Source organism: Mustela lutreola, chromosome 5 (assembly GCF_030435805.1).
Source record: "Mustela lutreola isolate mMusLut2 chromosome 5, mMusLut2.pri, whole genome shotgun sequence".
Lineage (NCBI taxonomy): Eukaryota > Metazoa > Chordata > Mammalia > Carnivora > Mustelidae > Mustela > Mustela lutreola.
In genome coordinates, this window is record NC_081294.1 from 107,155,967 (window position 1) to 107,172,540 (window position 16,574).

A 16,574-nucleotide genomic window follows, 5' to 3' on the forward strand; every position below is an offset into this window, starting at 1 on the left:
CCTGCGGCCGCGGGCTCGCGTTCCTGGCTCGGCCCTGTCTAGGTGGTGTTGCTCTGTATCGTGCGATGTCGGGCCGGAAACCTGCCTTTGGCCGTGCGGCTACCACCGGCCCAGCCCCTGCAGGGCAAGCGGTTTTGAGCAGATTCTTCCAGTCTACGGGAAGCCTGAAGTCCTCCTCGTCCCCCACGGGTGCAGCCGACAAGGCCGACCCTGACTCTGACTCCGCAGCGCCCCTAGCGTCCACGTTCCCGCCTCACTTGCCGCCACACGTGGTGGGTTTGGTCTAGGACAGGGCGGGGCCAGCAGGAGATGGGGCGGGGCAAGGTGGGCGGGGGCGGGAACCGTACTTGTGGGTGGAGCGGGAGGAGGTGGGGATAGTGCGCGAGAATCGGCGAGATGAGACGGCCGGAAGAGAGAGGGGCAGGGCTCTGAAAGGAGAAGGCGGGAAAAGCCAGGCTGGCCTCCATTCTCTGCGCAGTTCACGTTGTAGTTTCCACTAGGAGTAATAGACTTGAGGCCAAGGTCGTGCAGGTACTTAATGGCAGACTCGAAACAGGAGCTCAGGTCTCCGGACTTCCATTCTGAATAGGGTAGGGGCTTGTGGGCAAAGGATACATCTTTTAACCTCCATTTTACCTCCCCAGCCTTAAAAAAAAATCTGGATTGAAGGTTAAAGAGGAGCTTTATTTACCTTATTTGTGTATACTTGGCTAAGTAACTGGAATAAATTGACGCAAAGTCTCTAGTTTTTAAGCATGCAACAGCAGTGCTCAATATTTCAAGCGAATAGGGTAAAAGCAGTCATATTGTACAGTTCCTCAGCGACTACACTTCTTTTGGCTGATTGTAAAGTTTGATACACAATTTGGCTGGATTAGGTTTAAAGGGGTGCAGATGTGAATGGTTGTGATTGAATCCTTCCTGTTGCTTACCACCGTTCACCTGAGTAAAATAGTTGGTTTTGTTTTTCCCAAACTGCCAGCAGGGAAAGTCCAAGGTTGAGCCCTCACCGAGGCTTCCTGATGCAGTAACTTCCTGATCCCAACACTTGTTGAGGATGTGTTGGGACGTCTGCGTGGCTCAGTCGGTAAAGCATCTGTTTTTAGCTCAGGTCATGATCCCAGGCTCCTGGGATCCAGTACTGCATTGGGCTCCTTGCTGAGCTGGAGCCTGCTTCTCCCTCTGTCTGCTGCTCCCCCTGCTTGTGCTCTCTCTCGCTGACAAATAAATAAATAAAATTTTAAAAAACAAACAATAACAACAGCTGAGGATGTGGAAAGGGATTGCAGACTGACTTTTAGCCACCCTCCAAGTTCTAATACGGATGACAGCCTAGCTACAAAGTCTTCATTTACATTTCTTTCACAGAGTGAGTTCTCTCCTGTTTTTGATTTTTGTTTAAAGATTGTATTTATTTGACAGAGAGCACTTGGGGAGAGAACACACAAGCAGGGGGAGGGGTACAGGGAGAAGCAGACTCCCCCACTCAGCGGGGAGCCCATTTTGGGACTCCATCCCAGGACTTTGGGATCATGACCTGGGCTGAAGGCAGACGCTTAACTGACTGAACCATCCAGGTGCCCCTGGATTTTTTGCTTTTTGATGATAGTTTAAATTTCATGACTATACCAAGATTTTATTTTACACCTACTATATAGAGGGTATTTTGTGAAGGACTTAATTTTTGACAGGATTCCTGCCAGTATATAGTTTATAGCCTTGTGGTATCTTTGGTGGTGAACATAAGCCAAGTTTGAACATGAAACAGTTAAATTACAATTAACACTGACGTTTCAAAAATGGTAGTGTTCTTTTGTTATGTATCTAATTTCACCTTTCCTAAATGGATATATTTTTTTAAAAGGTATTTTATTTAACATTGGTAAGTAGGGTGACTCAGGTTTTATAATCTGAGATAGGTGAAGGCTGATTGAGTAAAGAAAGGTATAAGCCCTGGTTCTAATTAATTCTAGCAGGGCTTGAAGTGCTGAGACTCATGACTTCTGGTCTCCACATTGTCTTTCATAACAGTATGGAGAGTATCTATATATATAGGTCTTTCCAAGTCTGAAGGTATGTGATTCCATAAGTAGTGGGATGGCGAGAACCTTGTTATTCAGAAGTGAAGCTTAAATTATTTCACATACATCAAGTTTTGAGATTAGAGATAACCTCATTTTCTAATATAGGTTGCAGAAGTTGGCAGCAGTAAAAAGAGACCACTGGAGAGTGATGGGCCTGTTCAAAAGAAAGCAAAGAAAGTCCAAGAAAAGGAAGGAGGAAGTGATTCAATAAAGTTTGGGAATGCTGGTGAGTCCTATGGTCATGATTGTTCGTTCTCACTAGTTGTGGCACAGATACTGTATTCTCCAGAGAGCAGAGGATGTTATTGGAGAGTTGTGCCATTTTTTTCCTTTATGGACAAAGGTCTCCATTGTGGTTGAGTAGAGTGGCCCTTCCATAAGTGGTGGTTTGAGTAGGGCTTTGGGGGTGTGGAGGTAGAGCTGGAGTTCTGCAATTTGCCTATAGTTCTCCCCATTTTCTCTTTTATTTCTCTTAGCTAATTTTTGTCCTGATTATAAAAGTAAAGCATTCTTGTTATAAAAATTTCAAATAATACAAATATGTAAAGGGTAGACAATGAAAGACCCAATCATCTTTCTCTTTTAGTGAGACCTTATGGTAATTTTAGGGGGCTACTGAATATTTTTCCAAGTTTCGCTATTTATACACATCTACATGTATACACAAAGACCCACAAATTACTTAGTAATAATACAGTTGGCCCTTGAACAACATGGGGATGAGGGGCACTGATGCCCTGCATAGTTGAAAATCCATGTAGAACTTTTTGACTCCCCCAGAACTTAACTACTAATAGCCTACCATTGATAGGAAATCCTACTAATAACATAAACAGTCGATTAAAACATATTTTATATGTAATATATATTGCATACCATATTTTTACAATGAAGTAAGCTAAAGGAAAGAAAATGTTAAGAAAATCATAAGGAAGAGAAAATAGATTTATAGTAGTGTACTGTATTTATTGAAAAAAAAATCCCCAAGTAAGTGAACCCATGTAGTTTAAACAATGTTGTTTAAGTTCAACTGTATTTTGTAAATTGTATTATACTATGTGTATTAATTTGTAGCTATCATTTTCCACTTAACAGAACATTTTGAACAGTTTTCAATGTCAGGTTATGTAAATCTACCCTGTCCTTTTTTTAGCATGGAAGTGCTTGTTCTGTATGCTAAAAGTCTTTGGGTAAAACCACCATTTCTGAGATAGTTGACTTCTAGGGGTGGTGTTGGATTTATAGATGATTGAGCACTATTTCTTTAGTTGTTGGCCTCAGAGGATTTGTTATAAAGTCTAACAGAAAACCCTTCTTTTTTCATTATCCCCGGAAAATTAGGCAGAGAATGAGATAAAAAGAAAGCAAAAAAAAAAAAAAAAAAAAGTCTCAGTTCAGTGAATCAAGAATGTAAGATATCTTTCCTTCCCCAAAAGGTGAAATTTAGGGTCAACATGAAAGTGTTAGTATTAAATAACTATAGAAATGGAGATGTATACTTAAAGAGAATGATAAATCTTTTCTGTTGTCAACAAGGCAATTGACTTAGAATGTTTTGAAACAAGACTTTTTGTGACTTGTTAAAAATAGTGCTCAAAAAAAGGGAAAGGAGCATCTGTGAGTCCAGCTCCTTTATTTGTTTTCCAGTTTTAGGTCTCCTTGTGCTTCATTTTGGAACAGTTCTCCTAGTATGTTTTCAAATTCCATAATCTTTTCTTTTGTGGTGTCTAATTTGCCATCCATCTCATTCAGTAAAATATTAATCTCAGATAGGTATATTTAACCTTTAGAAGTTCTGTTTTGTTCTTTTAAAAGAAATCACCTTTTTCTCTCTGTGAAACATAGTGAAAAGCTGTTACCAAAACCAAACAGAACTCCAAAATCCAAATCTCTTTATGTTCATGTTTTTCTTTACCTTTTTGATTATGTGGAATGTATTTATAATATGTTTTCATGTTCATATCTGTTAATTCTGTCATCTCTGTCATTTCTGGGTCTGTATCTCTTAATTATTATTTCCTGCTTTTTTTCATGTTTAGTAAGTAATTGTTTGGATCACAGATATTTTGAATTCTGTGTTATCGTGTGTTGGGTTTGGGATTTCTTTAAAGAATGTTGGAGTTTATTCTGGCATGCAGTTAAATTCTTTGTGCATCAGTTTGATCTTTTTAAGGATTGTTTTTAAATTTTGGAAGAGAAGGCTTAGAGTAGTTCTGTTCCTAAAGTTTGATTTTTCTAGAGTTGGGAAGGAATACATAGTAGCAGTAACATATTATATAGTATTTCTACCATATTTAAAAAATGGATATTAATAACCTTTAGGACATAGGTAATTAAAAAAAAGAACATAGGTAATAATAAAATGTAGTAACAGTTTTAAAAAATGATGGGGTTTGATTATTTATTACCTTTGTTTTTAATACCTTTGTTTATTTAATTGTAAGTTGACATAATCTAATTTGTAATCTAATTTGTAATTTGTAATCATGGTTGTATTTGACTCTTGCCTCAGAAAATTCTTGAAGGTTTAACAGTTACCTCTGGTAAGCCAATACCAACTGGCTTCATTAAGCACACCACTGGTCTTTCTTTGTGAGCTAGTTTGAGTTTTCCTTATAGCTTGAGTCTCCAAGGATGAGCACCCTGAGAGTCAGACAGAAGTTGTATTGACTTTTAAGATCTAGCTTCAGAAGTTAACATGCCTTACTCTGTTGGTTGAGTTAGTTAGGAAGGCCTGCCTTTATTCAAGGGAAGTGACCTTCGATTCCACCTCTCAACGCAGGAGTATCAGCGTCACGTTGTAGGAAGAGCAGATGAGACAGGATATATATACTTGGCCCTCCTTAATAAATAAAATCTACATGGGTCAGAATGCAGAGTTGACTTTTTATGTTATTAATATTCTTATTTGAATTATAGATAAACATAATATGGAATTCTATCTCAGAAGTATTTTGATAAATACAAATATTCACTATCTTAATGCTTATAGTATATGTGCTACTGAAGTGAGTACAATCATAATGCAGTATAAATAAATTCAGACTTTTAATAAGTACAACCCCAAGACTGGAAAACCCCCCCCCATCCCAGGAAGGTTTTTTAATATCCATAGGAGGGAAGTCCTTGTATAATATACACACTTACAGTATATTTCTGAAGAGTGATTCAAGTATTTATTTTGAAAAGTGGAGAGTAATTTGAAAGAGATTCAAATATACATTATTCCAGCTACAAGATTATTAGGAGACAAGGTACAATTTATGTGTGAAAAGAGGTTTAAATATAAATAAGCATATAAAGCTAAATATAAATATGAGAAGTTTTAAACTCATAGGAATGGACCAAACACAATTCTTGCTCTCAGAGTTGGTTTTTTTTTGGTTTGTTTGTTTGTTTTGGTTTTTTTGCTTTAATAGGAAAGGTAAGAGGTTATAAATGCAGTCCCTTTTTCATTATATTTAGAAGTGGCTACCTAATAGTATTACCCTAAAGGGAAAAATAATGTATTCTGGCATATAGTAGATAGTAGACAGTCAATGATAGTTTTCTTTCTTTTATGGATTGCTTGCTTAAGAAGAACTGCCAGTTGGCAGCCTGGGATAAGTGCTATGGAGAAATGTGATCTTATTATAGGAACACAGACAAAAGATGATTTTAAGCTAAGGGAGTTAGCAGGAGTTTCATGGAAAAGTAATTTTGCGAGGGATGATATGGATGATAAGGATGAATGGATGATAAGATTTTGACGTGAAAATTGGGGTTAAGGGCCTTCAGGGAGAAAGCATAGCATGAGTAAAGCTGTGGAGATGGGATAGTAGGCATGTTAGGGCAGGGTGATGATCAGCCTTCCTTGGAGAACTCTGGGGTCAGTATCTCTAAGTCTTTCCCATTAAGTTGATCAATTTCCCTGGTCTGGAGTCTTCCCAGCTCTTGGCTGGAGTGGGGAGCTCTGGCTGCCTGTGTTCTAGAGCTCATGAGGAAAAGGCTGGGTTTCTTAGCCTACAGTAAGCCCCTATTTCCCGTTATTCCTCTGGCTCAGGCACAGTTGTCCCATCTCAGCTGTGCCTGTTCTACCTCTTCCAGAGTAACTTCTAGTTCTCTGCTGACGTGGAGAAGAGCAGCTGCCCTTGAGCTTGGAGTAGGCTAGAGGTCAAGAGATCAACTTGCTTTGAACCAGTCTTCCTTATTTTAGAATCTCCCTTTAGTGCATATGTATTGCTGCCCTGATTCCTGAGCCTTAAGCATTTTGTGTAGCAAATGGTATTGGTTCTTGGTTTCCTTCACTAGTGGTTTAGTATTTAGCTTTCAGGTATGCTAAATTGGTTATTATTCATCTATTTTTCCTTCTCTTTTCAGATTTTTTTTATTGGTATCTGTCACTTCACAGAGAGAAAAGTCTCTGTCCTTATGTGCTTATATCTTAAAAAAAAAAAAGAAAGAAAGAAAGAAAAAAAAACCCCTACTGTAGTTTGTAATGGGGTTTCAGGACCAAGTGAAATGACATGTATGTTTCAGTATGCTATCTTTACCCTAAATCCAAATGTTTATCTCCTTGTCACATTTTAGTTAGATTCATTGCTTTAATGAGAAGCTCCCTCTTTTTTTTTTTTTTTTTTTAAAGATTTTATTTATTTGACAGAGAGATCACAAGCAGGCAGAGAGGCAGACAGAGAGAGAGTGAGAAGCAGGCTCCCCGCTGAGCAGAGAGCCCGATGCGGGGCTTGATCCCAGGACCCTGAGATCATGACCCAAGCCGAAGGCAGCGGCTTAACCCACTGAGCCACCCAGGCGCCCCGAGAAGCTCCCTCTTTAAAAAGAGGTTTTAATACTACTCTAAAAAGAAGCAGTGGCTTCTTTACTCAGAAAAATACTCACACCAACACAATTTTGTATGTAATTTTCAGAAGCGTACATTCCTTCCCACAAAATCCGGGTTCATGAACTCCCCCTTCATCATACCCTGGTTATGAATTGGCATAATGAGAACAAAATACTATTGTTATATTTTCTTCTGATTTGCTAACTAAGAGCCAAAGAAATGTCTGAGGACCAAGAATGTTTTAAAGTCTCTGGAAAAATTGAAAGAATTCTGCTGCGATTCTGCCCCTCCTCAAGATAGAGTCCAGACAGAACCTCTTCAGGAGAGATTGGCAGTTCTGCCAAAATGTACTGATTTTGACGATATCAATCATCTACGTGCAAAGAAGGCAGTTTCTTGTGAAGACTCCAAATCTCGTATTAGTCAAAAGGTATGTGTTCTGTAGATGAATATCCAGGTACTCAAATCAGTAGGTTCCGAAGTGCCATAAGTTTCTGTGGGTTAATATAAGCCAGTGGTTCCCAAACTTGGCTAATCATCCAGATTAGCTTTGGGAGCTTTTGCATTATAGCTTATTTGTTTTTTAAGTCTTCAGAGATTCTGATTTACTATGTATTAAGGAGGGAAGAATTGGTTTGTATTAAAATAGAACCCCCCCCCCCCCCCCCCCGCAAAAAAAAAGCCTTCAAGGTGATTCTGATGTACAGCCTGGGTTAGGAATCCTTGGCTTGGGAGGATTCTTTTTTTTTTTTTTTTTAATTTTTAAAAAAAGTTTTATTTATTTATTTGACACAGAGAGAGAGAGATCACAAGTAGGTGGAGAGGCAGGCAGAGAGAGAGGAGGAAGCAGGCTCCCCACTGAGCAGAGAGCCCGATACAGGACTTGATCCCAGGACCCTGGGATCATGACCTGAGCTAAAGGCAGAAGCTTTAACCCACTGAGCCACCCAGGTGCCCTGGCTTGGGGGAAATTCTTAATAATGAGTATAAGCACAAGTTTTCTAATCCTCCTTATAGTTATCATGATGGAAAATCTTAGGCAACATACATGGGTTTTGGGGTTTTTAGCTGAAAACTTGGTGATATAAAGTAAATTCAAAGGCAAACCAAATATATATGGCTCTTCACTTCCACTGCTAGATGATATATCAATGTTTGCAGCATTGCAAAATCAGAGAATTGAACTTTTGCTCTGTCACTAACATCCACAATTCAGAGCAGTGATTTGCAGTTCAGCTTTAAATGAGAATCACCTGGAGAACTTAAAAAAAAATTCTGGTAACAAAAACCTTTCTTCAGAATCATACTGGTCTTTGCTAAGAACTGAGTATGGATATTGCTTAAAAGCTCTCATTTTAATGTGTAGCCATGGTGGTTGAGAGCTATTGAATTAAAGAAATAGTCCCTTTTTTTCCCTTTGAATCATTTAAATGAAAAGCTATAGATTCTTAAAAAGCTATGGACTGAAAGCAATGACTTCTTTACTCAGAAAAATACTCACACCAACACAATTTTATACGTAATTTTCAGAAGTTTACATTCCTTCCATCTGGGTTCATGAACTCCCTCTTCATCCAAGCTGAGATCCACTGACTTATCATTGGTCATCAGGAAAAAAGATGTTTTTGTTTTATTTTTAATCTGTTTCAATATTAAGAAGCAGTTCACCTGAGTGTAGTGGTCATAAAAATATAGATATCAAAATGTTTGTCTATTAAAGCTCATTTTATTAATTGGAGAATTTACTCTAGGGCTTCATTAGAGCTTATTTACCATTACTTATACGTAAAATGACCACGTTGGTATTTCTGATTCATAGCACATTAGCAGTCACCAGTTAGAAGGGACAACTAGAAGTGTAGTACATGGATGTCATTGTAGGACATAGCTGTTTGATGGCATGGAAGGACACAGATGAGCGGTAGAAGCTTCTTAGTGAAGTTAAATGGCCAGGGTTTAGGAGCTAGAACCATTAGTGTGGGAGTCCACAACCCCATAAGTCTTGTTAGGTTTTGAAATTCCTATTTTAACATTCTGGGAAGCATTTCCACCCAAATGGTTAAAAAAAAAAAAAAAAAGTGGCTTAATACTCAAGTAATCAGATTGACTTCTTAGTATAAAAGGTTTTTTCTCCATGCCTATTCTCATTCCATATGTGAATAAAGCATTAAGTTAAGAACTTTTTTTCCCTAGGAAATGTATTTTCTTCAAGTATGGATTAGGTGTTACAATATGTAGTATTCCTGGATTTTATGTAAAAGGCATGGTAACAAATGAGATAATCCATCAAAGTTAAAAGTAAATGCATTCTCTCATCTGATACATTGACCTACTCTTCTGTTGCTACACCTCCCCACACTTCCCCACCTCCCTGCTGAGATTTGGAGATTTGCTGGGCTGCACTATTCAGATAATTTACATCTCTGCCTCCTATTTCAGCTAAGCCACATTTTTAAATGCAGCTGTAAAGTACATGTTGCTGGACTTTCTCTTGGAACAAGGTCCTCTCACTTGGCCATATAGGGCATTTCTTTTTTTCTCTTCCCTTCCCCTGCTGATCACCAGTCTTTTATATATATATATATTTTTTGTTGTTGTTGTTGTTGTTGTTTGTTTAAGATTTATTTGTTTGAGTCAGTGAGGAGGGGCAGAGGGAGAGGCAAAGAGTGAATCTGAAGTGGACTTACTGCTCTGGGCAGGGCTTCATCCTAGGACCCTGAGATCATGACCTGAGCCGAAAACAAGAGTCAGACACTTAACCAACAGAGCCACCCAGGTGCCTTGATAATTAGTCTTTTAAAGAATATTTATTTATTTTTTTAGTAATCTCTACACTCAACGTGGTGTTCAAACCCATGATCATGAGACCAAGAGTTACATAGTTTTCTGACTGAGCCAGCCAGACGCTAGTCTTTTATGCCATATATATATATATATATATATATATATATATATATATTTTTTTTTTTTTTTTTTTTTTTTAAGATTTTATATTTTGTTTGACAGAGCAAGCCAGAGAGCACAAATGGGTGGCGGTAAGGCAAAGAGAGAGGGAGAAGCAGACTCCCTGTGGATCAAGGAGCTCCACTTGGGCTCTATCCCAGGACTCTGGGATCATGACCTGAGCTGACAGCAGGTGCTTAACTGACTAAGCCACCCAGGTGCCCCTTTTAGGCCATGTTTTTAATTCCAGGCGTAGCTGATAAATTTTTAGGTGATAGCAGTGATACAGTGACAGCTAGAAGTCAGATTTAGCTTACAAATTTGTCTCATTTTACCTTTTGTATTTATTTATAAGAAGCAAGGAATTTGCCCTAAGCTCTAAACTGGAGTTAGTTAATGGTTTTCACACGTGAAGGGAAGGCTAGCAGGAATACTGATGTTGAAACGTGACCGTGCTTTATACTTCCCAAAAGCTCTCTGTCATATCTCTTTACCAAAAAAAAAAAAAAATTGTGCTTCTTTCTTGTGGTCAAGATTTATGGAATGTACTGTCTTTTGGCCTGTGCTTGGAAATTTGAAACATTCTTTAGCTGATGGTATGCTTATTGAAGGTGGTTTTACCGACTGTTGAGAGAGAGACATTCATCCCTCCTCACTTTTTGTGCCTTACACATCTAGGAATAAGGAAAAGAAAAATGTTAATTACGATAGATTTAATGAAATAAAATTTAAAAAGAGGTGTATAAAACTTTAAAATGCTTAGGTTTTTGAAATTTGCTTAAATATGCAGTAGTTTAGTTTGGTTCTTTTTTTTTTTTTTTTTTTTTTTTAAGTCTCTTACTCTGAAAAAAAATTTCAAACCTGTGAAAAAGTTTATCTGAATATACTACACACTTCTGTAAACTTTAACTTAAATTGACCAATTGTTAGGTTTTACCAAATTTGCATTCTCTGTCTTTCTGAAAACTGTTATTATGGTTAATACTTTCTTTTTTCTTTTTTTAAGATTTTATTTATTAATTTGACAGAGAGAAATCACAAGTAGACGGAGAGGCAGCCAGAGAGAGAGAGATAGGGAAGCAGGCTCCCTGCTGAGCAGAGAGCCCGATGCGGAACTCGATCCCAGGACCCTGAGATCATGACCTGAGCCGAAGGCAGCGGCTTAACCCACTGAGCCACCCCGGTGCCCCATGGTTAATACTTTCTAAACTGTAAAAATCTTTCCATTGCCAGGGTACGACACTTTCTGATCTCAGTCCTTTTGGATCATCACACACGGGTAATGACAATTCACAGAAAACTTCTGATCCTAAGCCATCTAACAAACGGACAAAAAGCATTTACACACCTTTAGAATTACAATACATAGAACTGAAACAACAGCAGAAAGATGCAATTTTGTGTGTGGAATGTGGATATAAATACAGATTCTTTGGGGAAGATGCAGAGGTAAGTTATTTTTTCAAATGCTCTTTCATGTTTTCATGTCCAGCCTTAAATATTTTCTGATATTTTTGTTTCATTTTCTGACTTTGTAAGAGAGCCAGTGATCAGTTGCCTTTTAAAATGCTGTCAAAGTCAAAACTGAGAATAAACACAGGTGAACTTGGCGGGGTTCTAGGCCCATAGGGGAGGACCAAAGGGACCCTTTTTGAAATTTTGTGCCTTTTCTCCATGTTCTTGTCCAATAACTTCCATCCACTATGAAATGATTGGATGAATCAGATAGTGAATGAACCACAGTCCTGTATTTAATGTTTCCTGATGCAGACTCAAGCAAGAAAACATTTTGAGATGAGATGGCCCGTTTACTCCTTTTTTTTTTTTTTTTAAAGATTTTTGTTTATTTATTTGACAGAGATCACAAGTAGGCAGAGAGGCAGGCAGAGAGAGAGGAAGAAGCAGGCTCCCAGCTAAGCAGAGAGCCCGATGCGGGGCTCGATCCCAGGACCCTGGGATCATGACCCGAGCCAAAGGCAGAGGCTTTAACCCACTGGGCCACCCAGGTGCCCCTGGCCCATTTACTCTTAAAAATTTTGATAGCCTGGAACATGGTTATGTCTCAGGGGAAGAGCACATTAAGTGCCCGACACCTGCAGAAGATGTTTGAAGTCTTATAGTTTCTTTTTAGGTCAGTCATCTTACTCTGTTAGTCCAAGTTGATTCTGTATTTAATTTTGAGGATTTGAAGTAGGCCAAAGTTAAGGTTAGAAGTGAATTTGAGCATTTTGTGGGCAAGTTTAAGGAAAGCATTGCTGTTGATGTCATCATGGTTGTGATGATTCCACAACTTCAGATCTGTATCAGATATCAGACATTATCGGAGAGCAATGAGGTGTCACAGCCAACGTCTACCTCATGGACAGGAAGTGAAGACTTAGCCGACTTTTCTTCCAGTTTTAAAAATCCTGTTGTGGGCCTGAAAGCCGTGGTCTTTAGTTGAGGTGGCCATTTGCTGTTATGAAGTTAGACTTTGAAGCAGAGTCTAACTGAGAACAGGGACAGCGTGTTCCTTGAGGACAGGGACAGATACATAGTTGGCATCGTATAGGTAAAGGGGTGAAAGAAAATGTCATTCTCTGCCCTTCTTTCCAGGTCAAGTGGTAAGTTCAGCCTTACCACAGTAAGGGCTAATGTCTTCTGGCCTTGCAGTGAGGAACTAATACAGTTCAGAGTTGGGTGGGGCAGGGGAGTGACAATGTTGGATGAAAGTTCCATGACTCCAGTGGTCAATTTCTGAGCCTCTGAGCTTTCTAGAAGGTAGTGGGGAGTCAGGTGGTGGTGCTTGGTTCTGCATTCCTATCCTTTATTATGCATCGTACATTAGCTAACCAGACCAGGTGGTTCTCTTCTCACTTCCTCAAAGATGCTGTCTGTCCAAGTAGCTTCAGAATTTATGTAAAGTCCTCATTTTCAGTATTTGGATGCTTTGTTGCAAATTCTTTCTCTTAGAGTTTCACACTCTGTGAATTGACTAGTCCTTGTGCAGGGAGAGCTCAGCACTTTAAGGTTTTGCTAGATCTAGGGACATAGAAGACCTGTCCTGTTTTTCCCTGTCATTTATAGGTAGAGATGTTGGCCCTGAGGTTAGGCTTTGAGAACTGCCAAAAATCTATTAAACCATAGGCTTCTATATGGGAAATGTCTTCTAAACTTTTTATTGGTATACCACACAGATAGAGAAGTGTGCGGATCATAGGTATATACCTTGGTGGCTTTTTAGCAAAGTGAGCAAACACCACACAGGGACTCTTGAAAGAGAAATTTACTGATAACTCTCTTTTTAAATTTTTTAGATTGCAGCCCGGGAGCTCAATATTTATTGTCATTTAGATCACAACTTTATGACAGCAAGCATACCTACTCACAGACTGTTTGTTCACGTACGCCGCCTCGTGGCAAAGGGATATAAGGTCAGCTTTGGCTTTGGCTTGCACAAACGGGATTGGAATCCCTTCCAGAGAGTGAAAACATGTTCTGTAAGGTGGTAGGTTGTAATTGGAATTTGGGATTTGGGAAATGAAATTGTGTCACAGTTAATGGTGGTATATCTTCATCAGTTTCTAGTGTACTAGAATTTTAAGGTAAATTTAAAAAACCTCTGTGATAGAGACTTTCTTAGTGACTTATCCACACTTGCAAACTCTTTGTGGTGGTTATTACTAAAGCCCTATATCTGGACATTGTGGACAAATGTGTTTATTTTACATGTTTCAGAATTAATCTTTTGAAGTCTACAAATGTGTTTCTTTAAAACAATTTCCATCAGGTTTGATATTCAGTGTTTATTTTTATTGAAGGTGGGAGTTGTGAAGCAGACGGAAACTGCAGCATTAAAGGCGGTTGGGGACAACAGAAGTTCACTGTTTTCCCGGAAACTGACTGCTCTTTATACAAAATCTACACTCATTGGAGAAGATATCCTTTTTGAGTAGTTTTTCTCGTAACTGTTAGAGTCTTTGTTTTATTTATTTATTTATTTATTTAATTTATTTATTGACATATAATGTATTATTTGCCTCAGGGGTACAGGTCTGTGACTCATCAGGTTTACACATTTCGCAGCACTCACCATAGCACATACCCTCCCCAGTGTCCATCATCTAGCCACGCCATCCCTCCGCCTGCCATCCCCAAAGTCTTTGTTTTAAATAACATTTTTATTGAACTGTTCTTGAAATGGGTACCTTTCTGATGAGATGAGGCATTCTGGTTACCTTGCCCTTTGATTAGTGTGTTAGTGAACAGGGAAAGGTTGGTAGGGGTTGGGAACAAGCATTTTCAAATGCAGTTGTGAAAAGAGAGTTATACTTTAAGAACAAAAGAAGAGAGCCTGGTGATAGCAGGTTGGCAGCTAATTTGAGCTGCACCTTTCCTAGACTTCCCTTCCCTGATTAGGTGCTTAGGGCCTATAGGCTCCTCTGAATCTTCCTGAGGTAAGACCTAAAAAGACAGCTTATTAACTTCAGAATGTGAAAAGAATACTACAGAGTTAGCACAGAGTTGACTCCCTATAAAGGATAATAGATGGGCCATCCTCACTAATTATTAGCTTCATAAAAGTTTTATTTTATTTATTTTTTACTTTTTTTTTTTTTTAAAGATTTTATTTATTTATTTGACAGAGAGAGATTACAAGTAGGCAGAGAGGCAGGCAGAGAGAGAGGAGGAAGCAGGCTCCCTGCTGAGCAGAGAGCCCGATGCAGGACTCGATCCTAGGACCCTGAGATCATGACCTGAGCCGAAGGCAGCGGCTTAACCCACTGAGCCACCTAGGCGCCCCTATTTTTTACTTTTTTTTAGAAAGAGTGCTGGGGGGCGTGGCAGAGGAGAGAGGGAATCTTAAGCAGACTACGTGCTAAGCAGGGAGCCCAATGTGGGGCTCGGTCTCCTGACCCTGAGATCATGACGTGAGCTGGATCATGACCAACCAAGAGTTGGATGCTTAACTGACTGTGCCACCCAGGTGCCCCCCAAATTTTGTTATTTTTGAAAATAGATTGTAGGTGAAGCTTTCTAACTTTGTAAGAATCCTCAGTGTGCACAGTGATTGCCCCCCCCCAATTTTATGGTCATTCATAAATTCAAATGAATTATGTGAAGCAAAATGATTCTAATGGCAAAATGTAAAATTCTGTCTATTTTTTAGAAACCAGAGGCACCTGTGTGGCTTAGTCGTTTAAGTGTTTCACTCTTGATTTAGGCTCATGATCTCAGGGTTGTGAGATCGAGCCCTGTATCAGGCCAACTGCTGGCTGTGGAGCCTGCTTCAGATTCTTTCTTTCCATTTGCTTCTGCCCCTCAAAACCTCTAAAAAAATAAAAAATAAAAATAAACCAAATAACTGTATATGAAATGGGACAAAGATGCATTTTAAAATGTGTTTCCTATGTGATGGGATCAGGTCTCAATAAAAATATAGAGATAAAGTCTTAGAAGTTATTGTGTGAAAGCAGTATTTTATGGTTTTTTACAAACCTGCCTATTAAGAGACTTGGTTAGCTTCTACCAAAATTACAAAGACTATTTTGTTCCATTAATATCGTGGATAGAAAGAGCTATTACTGAGTAGACCCCCAAACCGTTAACAGTTCTGTGTGGTTCTAAGCTGATCAGGCTGGTAATTTTATCGCTTCTTTTGCTCAACTTGAGTCTTATTGAAGTCTGCTAAGACGGTACACCTCCCTGCTTCTCTTTTGCTGTTGCTACAGCTCGTACCTGCTGATGTCACAGTTCGTTGTTTTCAGATTGACTTCTGAAAATGACCCAAATCAGCATTTATCCCTGAAAAATTAATTAATGGACTCATTGCATATACATTCATGCATGCACGCATTATGTTTCTCTTTTCTTCTTTGGTTTTCTTTAGCCATGTCTTTTAAAAGTTCTCTTGCTTTTTCTGAGAGCTTTAGGCACTTTATTTTATTTTTATTTATTTTTTTTAAAGATTTTATTTATTTATTTGACAGAGAGAAATTACAAGTACATTGAGAGGCAGGCAGAGAGAGAGAGAAGGAAGCAGGCTCCCCGCTGAGCAGAGAGCCCGATGCGGGACTCGATCCCAGGACCCTGAGATCATGACCTGAGCCGAAGGCAGCGGCTTAACCCACTGAGCCACCCAGGCGCCCCAGCTTTAGGCACTTTAAAGGAGGAAAGTAATTTACACTATTTTAGTGTATTCATGCTTTGACTTGTGGAATTAAGCATTATGGGATTGTTAAGGATTCAAGTCTTAGCATTATCCAAGTAAAAAAGCAGATTACTATTTCAGCTTCCATGAGGGTACTCTCGTAGGCCTTTTGGGAGGTGAGAAGACAGTAGTTGTCTGTCCTTACAAGCCTCATATCTTAGAGAAGATAAGGCCTGTAACTATGATCAGAGTAAATCAGAAGAATGAAGGCTTTATGGAAGATTGTGCACAGAGGAAAAATGTCTGGGAAAGTGAACCATTATTTTAAAGGAGAAAGCAGATAATGGGAATGTGGCATATAATTTTCTTTAATGATTATTACATGTGAACCCTTTAGTCAAGCTGGATGATGCTGTAAATGTCGATGAGATAATCACTGATACTTCTACTAGCTTTCTTCTGTGTATCTGTGAAAATAAGGAAAACGTTAAGGACAGAAAAAAGGGGAACACTTTTATTGGAATTGTGGTAAGTGCTTTGTAGGTAAGGACGAATGATAGATGTTCTTGGTATGTGTCTCTGTGAGTACTCATGT

General features: G+C 38.9%; 1 protein-coding gene across 1 annotated transcript in view; it reads left to right on the forward strand.

Moving 5' to 3' along the window:
- Window positions 1-65: 65 nt before the first annotated feature.
- MSH3 (mutS homolog 3) overlaps window positions 66-16,574 on the forward strand; it is a 198,228-nt gene continuing 181,719 nt past the window's right edge. Inside the window, 7 exon segments of the mRNA XM_059175350.1 lie at window positions 66-272; window positions 2,190-2,310; window positions 7,116-7,336; window positions 11,083-11,298; window positions 13,146-13,262; window positions 13,650-13,767; window positions 16,362-16,507. Of these exon segments, the coding sequence (XP_059031333.1) occupies window positions 66-272; window positions 2,190-2,310; window positions 7,116-7,336; window positions 11,083-11,298; window positions 13,146-13,262; window positions 13,650-13,767; window positions 16,362-16,507 (1,146 nt within the window).